Here is a 12,373-nt window from a genome sequence, read left to right as displayed (position 1 = left end):
ACCATTATAAACACCTCTATGCTGCCATTATAAACACCTCTATGCTGCCATTATAAACACCTCTATGCTGCCATTATAAACACCTCTATGGACCATTATAAACACCTCTATGCTGCCATTATAAACACCTCTATGAACCATTATAAACACCTCTATGCTGCCATTCACCTGCACAACATTACAGCTGCAGCTCCTTTCTCTCATTAAGTCTCTCTCTTTCTCTTTCCTCAAGTCTCCCTCTTTCTCTTTTCTCAAGTTTCTCTCTCTTTCTCTTTCCTCAAGTCTCTCTCTTTCTCTTTCCTCAAGTCTCTCTCTCTTTCTCTTTCCTCAAGTCTCTCTGTTTCTCTTTCCTCAAGTCTCTCTCTCTTTCCTTAAGTCTCCCTCTCTCTTTCCTCAAGTCTCTCTCTCTCTCTATCTTACCTCAAGTCTCCCTCTCTCTTTCTTTCCTCAAGTCTCTCTCTTTCTCTTTCCTCAAGTCTCTCTCTCTCTTTCCTCAAGTCTCTCTTTCTCTTTCCTCAAGTCTCCCTCTCTCTCTCTTTCCTCAAGTCTCTCTCTTTCTCTTTCTCTTTCCTCGAGTCTCTCTCTCTTTATCTTTCCTCAAGTCTCTCTCTCTCTCTCTCTATCTTTCCTCACGTCTCTCTCTCTCTCTCTTTCCTCAAGTCTCTCTCTCTTGCACTTAACTACTGTGTGGGGTCTAACTCTCACTGAGCTTGTCTGTTGTTCTGTACCCTGAGGTGAGAGGTTGTCTGTTGTTCTGTACCCTGAGGTGAGAGGTTGTCTGTTGTTCTGTACCCTGAGGTGAGAGCTTGTCTGCGCCTTACTTGAGCGACACACTTGCTTCCACTAAACTCATCAGTTTGCTCTCACTCTGTCTTCCCTCTCTCCTCCTCTCTCTCTTCCCTCTCTCTTCTCTCTTCCCTTTCCTCCTCTCTCCTCCTCTCTCCTCCTCTCTCTCCTCCTCTCCTCCTGTGCTTGGGGCCTGTCCTCTTCTCTTGTGCATGTGTCTTGTCCTCTGCACGCTGGCATCTCTCAGCTATCACATGATCAGGTAATGCACCGCTTCACTGTCTCTGGGTCTCAGGGTGGGCTTGGTGGAGTGTGTGTGTGTGTGTGTGTGTGTGTAGTGTGTGTGTGTGTGTGTGTGTGTGTGTGTGTGTGTGTGTGTGTGTGTGTGTGTGTGTGTGTAGTGTGTATGTGTGTGTGTGTGTGTGTGTGTGTTTTATCACTCTTGTTTGTCTTGTAGCTAATGCCTGTTCTGTTTACTTGTTTCCAATATACACAGATATGTTGAATGTCTTAAAGTGAAGTGTCTTCTGCATGTGACTTTTTAAAGAAAACAGCGCCACGTGCTGAGGTTCTGCCCCACACACAGGGGGTGTGGAGAGGTTCTGAGACTGACTGTGTGTGTGTGTGTGTGTGTGTGTGTGTGTGTGTGTGTGTGTGTTTCCACACCAGGTGGAAGATGAGCGGTATGCAGAGCTACAACCCTGAGCAGATCATGCTGAGCGCCGTGGTGCGCCGACCCAGCCGCGACGTCAACATCATGAAGGAGAAGCTCATCTTCTCAGGTGAGGCCCAGTTACCTGTAGCAGCTCATCTTCTCAGGTGAGGCCCAGTTACCTGTAGCAGCTCATCTTCTCAGGTGAGGCCCAATTACCTGTAGCAGCTCATCTTCTCAGGTGAGGCCCAGTTACCTGTAGCAGCTCATCTTCTCAGGTGAGTTACCTGTAGCAGCTCATCTTCTCAGGTGAGGCCCAATTACCTGTAGCAGCTCATCTTCTCAGGTGAGGCCCAGTTACCTGTAGCAGCTCATCTTCTCAGGTGAGTTACCTGTAGCAGCTCATCTTCTCAGGTGAGGCCCAGTTACCTGTAGCAGCTCATCTTCTCAGGTGAGGCCCAGTTACCTGTAGCAGTGAATGGTAATGGTGAAATCTCAAGATTGTATGTTTGTATGTATCATTACTGTCGTTAGTTGTGTTGGTTTAAGGTATCTGCCATTACTGTCGTTAGTTGTGTTGGTTTAGGGTATCTGCCATTACTGTCGTTAGTTGTGTTGGTTTAAGGTATCTGCCATTACAGTCGTTAGTTGTGTTGGTTTAGGGTATCTGCCATTACAGTCGTTAGTTGTGTTGGTTTAGGGTATCTGCCATTACAGTCGTTAGTTGTGTTGGTTTAGGGTATCTGCCATTACAGTCGTTAGTTGTGTTGGTTTAGGGTATCTGCCATTACTGTCGTTAGTTGTGTTGGTTTAGGGTATCTGCCATTACTGTCGTTAGTTGTGTTGGTTTAGGGTATCTGCCATTACAGTCGTTAGTTGTGTTGGTTTAGGGTATCTGCCATTACTGTCGTTAGTTGTGTTGGTTTAGGGTATCTGCCATTACAGTCGTTAGTTGTGTTGGTTTAGGGTATCTGCCATTACTGTCGTTAGTTGTGTTGGTTTAGGGTATCTGCCATTACTGTCGTTAGTTGTGTTGGTTTAGGGCAATAGGGTGATATGGCTTAAGTGCATCTCCTTCTGTTCTCTGCCAGAAATCAACAACGGTGTGGGGAGCACGGAGGAGTTGTCCATGTACGCGGAGAACGGATATGTCCGCTACACGCACAGCGGCCTTCTGCGCTGACACACTGAGACCCGCCCTGATAGGAGGAGCTGACACACTGAGACCTGCCCTGATTGGAGGAGGAGGAGCTGACACACTAAGACATGCCCTGATTGGAGGAGCTGACACACTGAGACCTGCCCTGATTGGAGGAGGAGGAGCTGACACACTGAGACCTGCCCTGATTGGAGGAGGAGGAGCTGACACACTGAGACCTGCCCTGATTGGAGGAGGAGGAGCTGACACACTAAGACACGCCCTGATTGGAGGAGGAGGAGCTGACACACTAAGACACGCCCTGATTGGAGGTGGAGGAGCTGGCACACTGAGACCCGCCCTGATAGGAGGAGCTGACACACTGAGACCTGCCCTGATTGGAGGAGCTGACACACTAAGATCCGCTCTGATAGGAGGAGAGCTGGCATGCTAAGACCCACCCTGATAGGAGGAGCCAATACTAAGACACCCCCTGATAGGAGGAGCTAACACTAAGAGCTGCCCTGATAGGAGGAGCCAATACTAAGACACCCCCTGATAGGAGGAGCTAGCACTAAGAGCTGCCCTGATAGGAGGAGCCAATACTAAGACACCCCCTGATAGGAGGAGCTAGCACTAAGACCCGCCCTGAAGAGCTTGAAAACAACAAGGAGGGCAAACAGTTGCAGACTGTCTGTCTTATGTTATTGACCTTGATAAGTGTGTTGTGTGTATTGATGGCTGTTCTTGCTTTGACCATTTGTGATCTGTATTCACTGAAGTTGAAGTTGAATGTTCTTATTAATATGTATGTTGTTGTTTTTGGTTCAGTTACTGTGAATAACCTAAATAAGGTAGTTTATTCCAAAAAAATCCTGTGTTGTATTTTGATTTTAATTGTCCGTTTCAAGTGGGGTTGTGAAACTCACACCATTTTTATTGACCTTTATGTAATGGACTCTCACTCTGCTGCCTTTACTCTACTTCCTGTATGTCCATGTAGGGAAACAAACCATTAGAATCAGATGCATTGTAGCCATTAGGAACAGATGCATTGTTAGGCATTGCAAAAAGTGAACTTAAAGTGTCTTCAAGAAATACTCTTCATTTGTTGCATGTAGCTTCAGAATGTTGTCATTTCCAGGCAGATAAACATTGATCTCAGATAGACAGACATATCTGTCTGGTGTGTGAAACACAATTAATGTGATGTTTAACATAGTACATCTAGACTATATTATCTTATAGGAGTGTTGGAATACACATTTACAGCCACACACACACACACGCACACACGCACACACACACACACACATATTTTTACCTCGTTGTGCTACTCTACTTGGTTAAATAAGCTACAGTTAAGATTGAGTAAATGTACAGTTGCTGTAATGTTCACTTGCTTGTCCCACGGCTACATTTCTTCTATGATTTGCATATACGCCAGTTTATGTAGTTTGTAATTATTTGTAGTTCAGGTATAAATGTTGTTTGAAGTGCTCACTGCATTAACTAGGACCATACATGGATGTGTGTGTGTGTGTATGATGTACGTATGTGTGTGTACTATCAGTATCTCTATAGGGACTACATGATGTTGCCCATGGTTTTGGTCCTGCCTGTGTCCCATGTGTGTGAACAGCACATTACACAGAACAAGAGAACAGGAAGCATCGAGGACCAGAATGGGTTAACAATTGAACTGCATAGGGATGAATGGGGATGAATGGGTTAACAATTGAACTGTATTGGGGATGAATGGGTTAACAATTGAACTGTGTTGGGGTATATCGTCCTGCTGGAAAGGCTGATTTCCTAAATACGGAATTTATTTTTGGAGGTAAAAACAGCCAATGGCTACTTCCAAGGGTTTTAACTGTAAATGCCTTTATAAAATATATTGAAAGTAGTGTCAGTTTGTTGTTGTATTTACATGGGCATACTGAATTTACTAAAGAAAACTAGATTTATTTACTGAAGACAACTGGACAATAAGATTTCAGTCAGTTGATGAAGGAGTTTATTGCATCTCTTGGTAATGTTGTACAAATATTACAAGTTGCTGCACTCTCTCTTGTGTAAGCTAGTGACCATATTGGGAGCTTTAGCTGCTCAGAACATTTTGCCAACCAGCATACATGAAGCCAGTTCTGTAGATTATCTCTCTTTCCATTTGACCATGGAGAAAAAGGTTTTTTTTTGTAATATTATTTTAAGACAATGTGACAGGCTACAGCATCTTTTACACGTGTTCTAATCTGTTGTTTTCTGTTGATTTGCTGATCTGAGTAGGTGTGTTACGTGCTACTGTAGCTGAGCTGCTAAGTGCAGGATGTGCTGTTTGGACAGCTGTTTGATGTGTGATGCTCTACTTGTCTTGGCAACTGTGATGGTGGCTGTAATGTTGCTGGATGTGTAATGTGAACTGGAGGCAACACTGCAGGTGTATCATGTGAATTCCAGTGTCTCTAGGCAACACTGCAGGTGTATCATGTGAATTCCAGTGTCTCTAGGCAACACTGCAGGTGTATCATGTGAATTCCAGTGTCTCTAGGCAATACTGCAGGTGTATCCTGTGAATTCCAGTGTCTCTAGGCAACACTGCAGGTGTATCAGGGGAATTCCAGTGTCTCTAGGCAACACTGCAGGTGTGTTATGGGAATTCCAGTGTCTCTAGGCAACACTGTAGGTGTGTTATGGGAATTCCAGAGTCTCTAGGCAACACTGCAGGTGTATCATGTGAATTCCCGAGTCTCTAGGCAACACTGCAGGTGTTATGTGAATTCCTGAGTCTCTAGGCAACACTGCAGGTGTTATGTGAATTCCTGAGTCTCTAGGCAACACTGCAGGTGTGTTATGTGAATTCCTGAGTCTCTAGGCAACACTGCAGTGTATTATGTGAATTACAGTGCATCCAGCCAACACTTATGGGCACAGAAGAATACCTTTCCTTTCCTTCAGCAACTCAGACATCATACACTACCTAACCAAAACACTTCCCCCTAGCATGTCTAGAGGACAGGAAACCTGCACATGCCGTTGTTTTATTAAATAAAGTTGTATGGAAAATATCTGTGCCTTGTTCTTCTATAGCACTGCACACTTAGAACTCAGAACATGTACTGTATGTGATAATATATCTGTGCCCTGAAACCAATATGCCCCTGAAAGTTAGGACATGGAAGCCACAGCTCATGCTGTTTACCATCCCATAATAGGGCATCCATGTCTGTAGTTCCACATCATTGTATTCTGTGTTCAGATCATCACACATTCTCTATTTCCTTTTTCTTAGATAGGTCGATCATGCTAAAGATATCCAGTCCTTGCTTTAACAAAAACATTACAATTCTGACATGTGGAAACCCCCTTGATTTGAAAAAAAAAGAAAATGCTTAGTGACGTCTTTTGAGCATCTTATCTGATAAAAACCATGTAGCATTCTATGACTGTCGCTCTGAACTGATGAATGTGGCAACATTACGTGTAGCGTTCCGCTATGACTGGAGCTCTTAACTAGGACGAGTTGATACATACCATAGACTGTATATATAGAACATACCTCTCGCGCCTCAAAGCGCGCACCCAATGGCTCTGGCGCCACTTTGATAGCACTTACTGTAGCTAGCCCAGTTCATTCATTAGGATCCAAATAATTAGGATTCATATGAAAATATGAATAAATGTTTTCCTGATGAAAGAGGCTACGTGTCGCAGCACACACATCCACCACACAGTGACGAACAAACTGCTCAATCTCGGATCAACTGCAGTATTTGTTATGACCATTCAGAATATTTATTTTATACATAAAATAGAACAGGATGGTCTCAGTCATGCCTTTGGCCAAGAGCACAACACCAGAGTTATAAATAGAGCTGCTGTGTTCAAGAGCACAACACCAGAGTTATAAACAGAGCTGCTGTGTTCAAGAGCACAATACCAGAGTTATAAATAGAGCTGCTGTGTTCAAGAGCACAACACCAGAGTTATAAACAGAGCTGCTGTGTTCAAGAGCACAACACCAGAGCTACAGAGCTGCTGTGTTCAAGAGCACAACAGCAGAGTTATAAACAGAGCTGCTGTGTTCAAGAGCACAACACCAGAGTTATAAACAGAGCTGCTGTGTTCAAGAGCACAACACCAGAGTTATAAACGGAGCTGCTGTGTTCAAGAGCACAACACCAGAGTTATGTACAGAGCTGCTGTGTTCGAGAGCACAACAGCAGAGTTATGTACAGAGCTGCTGTGTTCAAGAGCACAACACCAGAGCTACAGAGCTGCTGTGTTCAAGAGCACAACACCAGAGTTATAAACAGAGCTGCTGTGTTCAAGAGCACAACACCAGAGTTATAAACAGAGCTGCTGTGTTCAAGAGCACAACACCAGAGTTATAAACAGAGCTGCTGTGTTCAAGAGCACAACACCAGAGTTATGTACAGAGCTGCTGTGTTCAAGAGCACAACAGCAGAGTAATAAACAGAGTTGACCTCCAGGGGGCAGCACGGGGCCGTATCAGATGACCTCTGGGCTGAGTGTGTGTGTGTTTTTATTATTGCTATGAACACCACACTGAAGTCTCTATAGAAGAAACAAACCAGAACATTTCCTCCTCTTACACACGTCCACCAGAACAATCTCCAACTGTGAAATGCTTCTAAATCCTACACAGCATAGGGTGCAGAATGCAGATCCACATGCTGCTAGCACACACACAGTACAACAGTCCAATGCTACAGAAGAACTGCAGTCTGGCCATGTGACGTGATGTGATGTCATGTGATGTGACGTGATGTCATGTGACGTGACGTGATGTCATGTCATGTGTCGTGATGTGGTCATGTGACGTGATGTGATGTCATGTGATGTGACGTGATGTGATGTGATGTCATGTGTCATGATGTGATGTCATGTGACGTGATGTGATGTCATGTGATGTGATGTCATGTGATGTGACGTGATGTCATGTGTCGTGATGTCATGTCATGTGATGTGACGTGATGTCATGTGTCTTGATGTCATGTGTCGTGATGTGATGTCATGTGACGTGATGTGATGTCATGTGATGTGACGTCATGTGATGCGACGTGATGTCATGTGTCGTGATGTCATGTGCCGTGATGTCATGTCATGTGACGTCATGTGATGTGATGTGATGTCATGTGATGTGATGTGATGTGATGTCATGTGTCGTTATGTCATGTCATGTGATGTGACGTGACGTCACTTGACGTCATGTGATGTGATGTCATGTGACGTGATGTGATGTCATGTGACCTGATGTCATGTGATGTGACGTGATGTGATGTCATGTGACCTGATGTCATGTGATGTGACGTGATGTGATGTGATGTCATGTGATGTGATGTGATGTCATGAGTCGTGATGTCATGTGATGTGATGTGATGTGACGTGACGTCACTTGACGTCATGTGACGTCATGTGATGTGATGTCATGTGACGTGATGTGATGTCATGTGACCTGATGTCATGTGACGTGATGTGATGTCCGAGCTGCAGCGGTGTCCAGCTGAAGGGATGGCAGCACACGTGGACAGAGCAGCCCAGAGGGCTTTGGAGTCTCGTCCGCATCTGTGTGCATGTGCATGTTATGGGTGTGTATGTGTGTGTGTGCATGTTATGGGTGTGTATGTGTGTGTGTGCATGTTATGGGTGTGTATGTGTGTGTGTGTGCATGTTATGGGTGTGTATGTGTGTGTATGTGTGTGTGTGTGCATGTTATGGGTGTGTATGCGTGTGTATGTGTGTGTGTGTGCATGTTATGGGTGTGTATGCGTGTGTATGTGTGTGTGTGTGCATGTTATGGGTGTGTATGCGTGTGTATGTGTGTGTGTGTGCATGTTATGGGTGTGTATGCGTGTGTATGTGTGTGTGTGTGTGCATGTTATGGGTGTGTATGCGTGTGTATGTGTGTGTGTGCATGTTATGGGTGTGTATGCGTGTGTATGTGTGTGTGTGTGCATGTTATGGGTGTTTATCTGTGTGTATGTGTGTGTGTGCATGTTATGGGTGTGTATGCGTGTGTATGTGCATGTTATGGGTGTTTATGGGTGTGTATGTGTGTGTATGTGCATGTTATGGGTGTGTATGCGTGTGTATGTGCATGTTATGGGTGTGTGTGTGTGCATGTTATGGGTGTGTGTGTGTGTGTATGTGTGTGTGTGTGTGGGTGAGTCCAGGCGTCAGGCTTCTGCTGGTGAGCTGTTGAGTGTATCGTCTTTGCTGCTGCTGTCGGAGACGTCGGAGGGGATGTAGCACCCCGAGTCGCGCGGACACTCCTTCAACTCCTTCAACTCCGCCTTCTGGGCCTCGCACGGAGACGTGGCCTCCTCGTCAGCCTCGCCGTCTTTTGGGGCCTCTGCCACAACAACAACAACAACAACAACAACAATGTTTAACTGAGCATTTCTTCCACTTCCACACACTACCACAACAACAACAACAACAACAACAACAATGTTTAACTGAGCATTTCTTCCACTTCCACACTCTACCACAACAACAACAAAATAGTTTAATTGAGCATTTCTAGCACACACTCCTCCCACCCAAATCTGACCTCTTCAGAGCGCTGACGAGTGCGTCTCTTCAGAAACATGAGAAAAGATGCAAGATGTGTAGCGAGCTGAACCACACCGACCTCAAGGCCACTTCCTGTCTGTCTTAGGAGCTTCTTGCCGCATGCTAACCTGTGCTCACCATTATCTTGTGTTAGGAGCTTCTCGCCGCATGCTAACCTGTGCTCACCATTATCTTGTGTTAGGAGCTTCTCGCCGCATGCTATCCTGTGCTCACCATTATCTTGTGTTAGGAACTCGGTTTTATGAGCTTCTCGCCGCATGCTAACCTGTGCTCACCATTATCTTGTGTTAGGAGCTTCTCGCCGCATGCTATCCTGTGCTCACCATTATCTTGTGTTAGGAACTCGGTTTTATGAGCTTCTCGCCGCATGCTATCCTGTGCTCACCATTATCTTGTGTTAGGAACTCGGTTTGATGAGCTTCTCGTCGCATGCTAACCTGTGCTCACCATTATCTTGTGTTAGGAGCTTCTCGCCGCATGCTATCCTGTGCTCACCATTATCTTGTGTTAGGAACTCGGTTTTATGAGCTTCTCGCCGCATGCTAACCTGTGCTCACCATTATCTTATGTTAGGAACTCGGTTTTATGAGCTTCTCGCCACATGCTAACCTGTGCTCACCATTATCTTGTGTTAGGAGCTTCTCGCCTCATGCTAACCTGTGCTCACCATTATCTTGTGTTAGGAGCTTCTCGCCGCATGCTATCCTGTGCTCACCATTATCTTGTGTTAGGAACTCTGTTTTATGAGCTTCTCGCGGCATGCTATCCTGTGCTCACCATTATCTTGTGTTAGGAACTCTGGTTTACAAAAACCTGACTTGGACAAGTTAATTGATTCAATACAAAAATGTGGACACCCCTGGTCAAATGGTTTGTTACTGTGACGCAAAAAGCGAGCCTACGATGAATTTATCACCAAAAGGCACTAAATGAAAGCTGACACATTGTTTTGGACAAATGCACTGTGCAAGACAAAAGGAGCACCAAGCAGAAGTTTAGGCAGACAAATCTGAGCTGTCACATGACCTTCATTAGCTTGGCTTGTTCACAGTCATTGTCTTTCACACATTTCAAAACTTTCTAAATACCCTACATGGGGTTAGATGAATCATGCTTCAGGTTTGTACCGTAGTCAGTGTCACAGAGAACATCTCCATAGTAGAGAGGCATTTCTTATGTGTCCTATAAGTCATCACAAATCTGGGGATTTAGCTCAAAAACATTAGAGCAGGACCGTCAAAGAACCACATAGAACTAAAAGTCTTTTGCAAGGCAGAATTGGAAGAAATCCCCTGAACTGAATAACAAAAAGTGTTTAGTACGGTGAGACGCCCAGAGATGCACCTTCCTTTATGAGTTGAGATGCACCTTCCTTTATGAGTTGAGATGCACCTTCCTTTATAAGCTGAGATGCACCTTCCTTTATAAGCTGAGATGCACCTTCCTTTATAAGCTGAGATGCACCTTCCTTTATAAGGTGAGACTCTTGTCCAGGGTGCCCAATGCCCCATGTACTAAGTACTGACCATACAGGGTGGTCAAGAACTGTGTAACTATACTGACCATACAGGGTGGTCAAAAACGGTTCAACTAAGTACTGACAGGGTGGTCAAGGAATTTGCTTGTGTTCAGGAAGAGATGGCACCATGGCAACAGTAAATATACTGAACTGTCATTTAAAAATGAGCGTAGCACTCTAGAATCTTTGGTTAACACTACGGTATGACGCTAGCAAAAGCCTGACGTTAAACTAGCATGCTAACGGTATAAAATAGTTTCGCTGACAGCTAATATATCAGACCAGACGTTATTAGTGGGTACAACAATGGTATAGCCAGATAGTAAATAGTTTATTTTCAATCTACTTTCAACAAATCCAAGCTAAATAACGTCACACAAATTACATTTCAATCGATTCAGCAGTCATTTACCGATATCGGCAGGACGGCAGCCATGTTTGTTTTGTTTTCACAGCTGATTCAGACGTGGCCGCAAAGGATTATGGGTAGAAGGCAGCTTGAAGTGCCTAGTAACCAGTAACGTCGGCTTAGTAACACTCTAGTAACATTCTCCTCCGTGCTGAACCCTATGGAAATGCTTGCCGGTGCTGGTGCCGGTGCTTTACCAGAACCAGCTCAATGTCAGCACCGGCACCAGCAACGGCACGGCCCTGGTGGTGAAGAGGTAATAGAAGACCAAGTATGCACCGATATGGAATTTTAGGGCCGATAACGATAAGCGATATTTATCGGTTTGTTGTGGCCGATAACGATAACCGATATTACTGTTGGAGAAACAAATGTCAATTAATATGGGACAACATTTAATAGGCATCATTTAACTGCAGTAATTGTATATCACCAATGACGGACATAATTCACAATAAAAGCAGTCAACAACAGCAATAGCCTGGGCCTATGTGTGGCTCCTTTAAGTGAACGTGACGTCACTGAAGTGCGAGTGAGTGGCAAGGGACAGTGCATGAATAGTTCTCATGTGTAAACACTCAACGCAGATAAATGGCTAGAAGCTGTGAAAAACCTAGCGACCAAATCAGAGTTTTGTGGGAAACTTATGTATAGTTTTAGCAGCGGTTAATTAAATAAAACTGCAACTCCTCGGACTGTGTCTTGTTGAAGGCTAATTGATCCCCGATGTGCCACTTCCAGTCGAGCTGAACCGCAAAAAAAGATGTGCAAATTAGTGGAGTGCTGTCCAGTGTAAAAGTACCTTCTGTTGCGAACAAACTGCAGTGCTGCAGCGGTAATGTTACAAAACCCAACCGAACGAAATGCAAATATAATACTTAGAACTATCATCTACTGATGTCTCCCTCCAAAGATTTTGTTTGTCTCCCTGACTAGCGCGGTGGAAAAGTGCAGACACATCAGCAAAACATTTCGCTCTGAGTAGGCTGAGCTTTGCTCTCTGCTTAAGTTAAAATGAAGATCGTTCAGGAGAGGATTTTGGGCTGCATAGATTCAACGCAGATCTTGTTAGAATGGTGAAATACATCCACACAGCTGACATTATTATGAGGAAGAAGCAGCCAACCAAGCTCAAGAAGTATGCAGCCAGACGGGCCTTTGGGGAATTAGGGCTTTAAAAATTATCGACGCAAATTATCGGCCGAAATTCTGTTATCGGACTGATAATAATATTCTAAAAATGTCACTTATCAGCCAATAATATAT

General features: G+C 44.5%; 2 protein-coding genes across 3 annotated transcripts in view; one reads left to right on the top strand and one right to left on the bottom strand.

The window, feature by feature from the left end:
- gdpd5a (glycerophosphodiester phosphodiesterase domain containing 5a) overlaps positions 1–4,547 on the top strand; it is a 72,231-nt gene extending 67,684 nt beyond the window's left edge. Inside the window, exons 15-16 of the mRNA XM_062535880.1 lie at positions 1,456–1,568; positions 2,530–4,547. Coding sequence (XP_062391864.1) covers positions 1,456–1,568; positions 2,530–2,621 — 205 coding nt within the window. The 3' untranslated portion in view covers positions 2,622–4,547. The remainder of the gene's footprint in view (positions 1–1,455; positions 1,569–2,529) is intronic.
- Positions 4,548–6,338: 1,791 nt separating this feature from the next.
- samsn1b (SAM domain, SH3 domain and nuclear localisation signals 1b) overlaps positions 6,339–12,373 on the bottom strand; it is a 29,181-nt gene continuing 23,146 nt past the window's right edge. For both annotated transcript variants that reach the window (XM_062535879.1, XM_062535878.1), the window contains one exon: positions 6,339–8,955. In XM_062535879.1, the coding sequence (XP_062391863.1) occupies positions 8,780–8,955 (176 nt within the window). In that variant the 3' untranslated portion in view covers positions 6,339–8,779. The remainder of the gene's footprint in view (positions 8,956–12,373) is intronic.

This window comes from Sardina pilchardus, chromosome 5 (assembly GCF_963854185.1).
Source record: "Sardina pilchardus chromosome 5, fSarPil1.1, whole genome shotgun sequence".
NCBI lineage: Eukaryota > Metazoa > Chordata > Actinopteri > Clupeiformes > Clupeidae > Sardina > Sardina pilchardus.
This window is presented reverse-complemented; position numbering and strand designations above follow the sequence as displayed.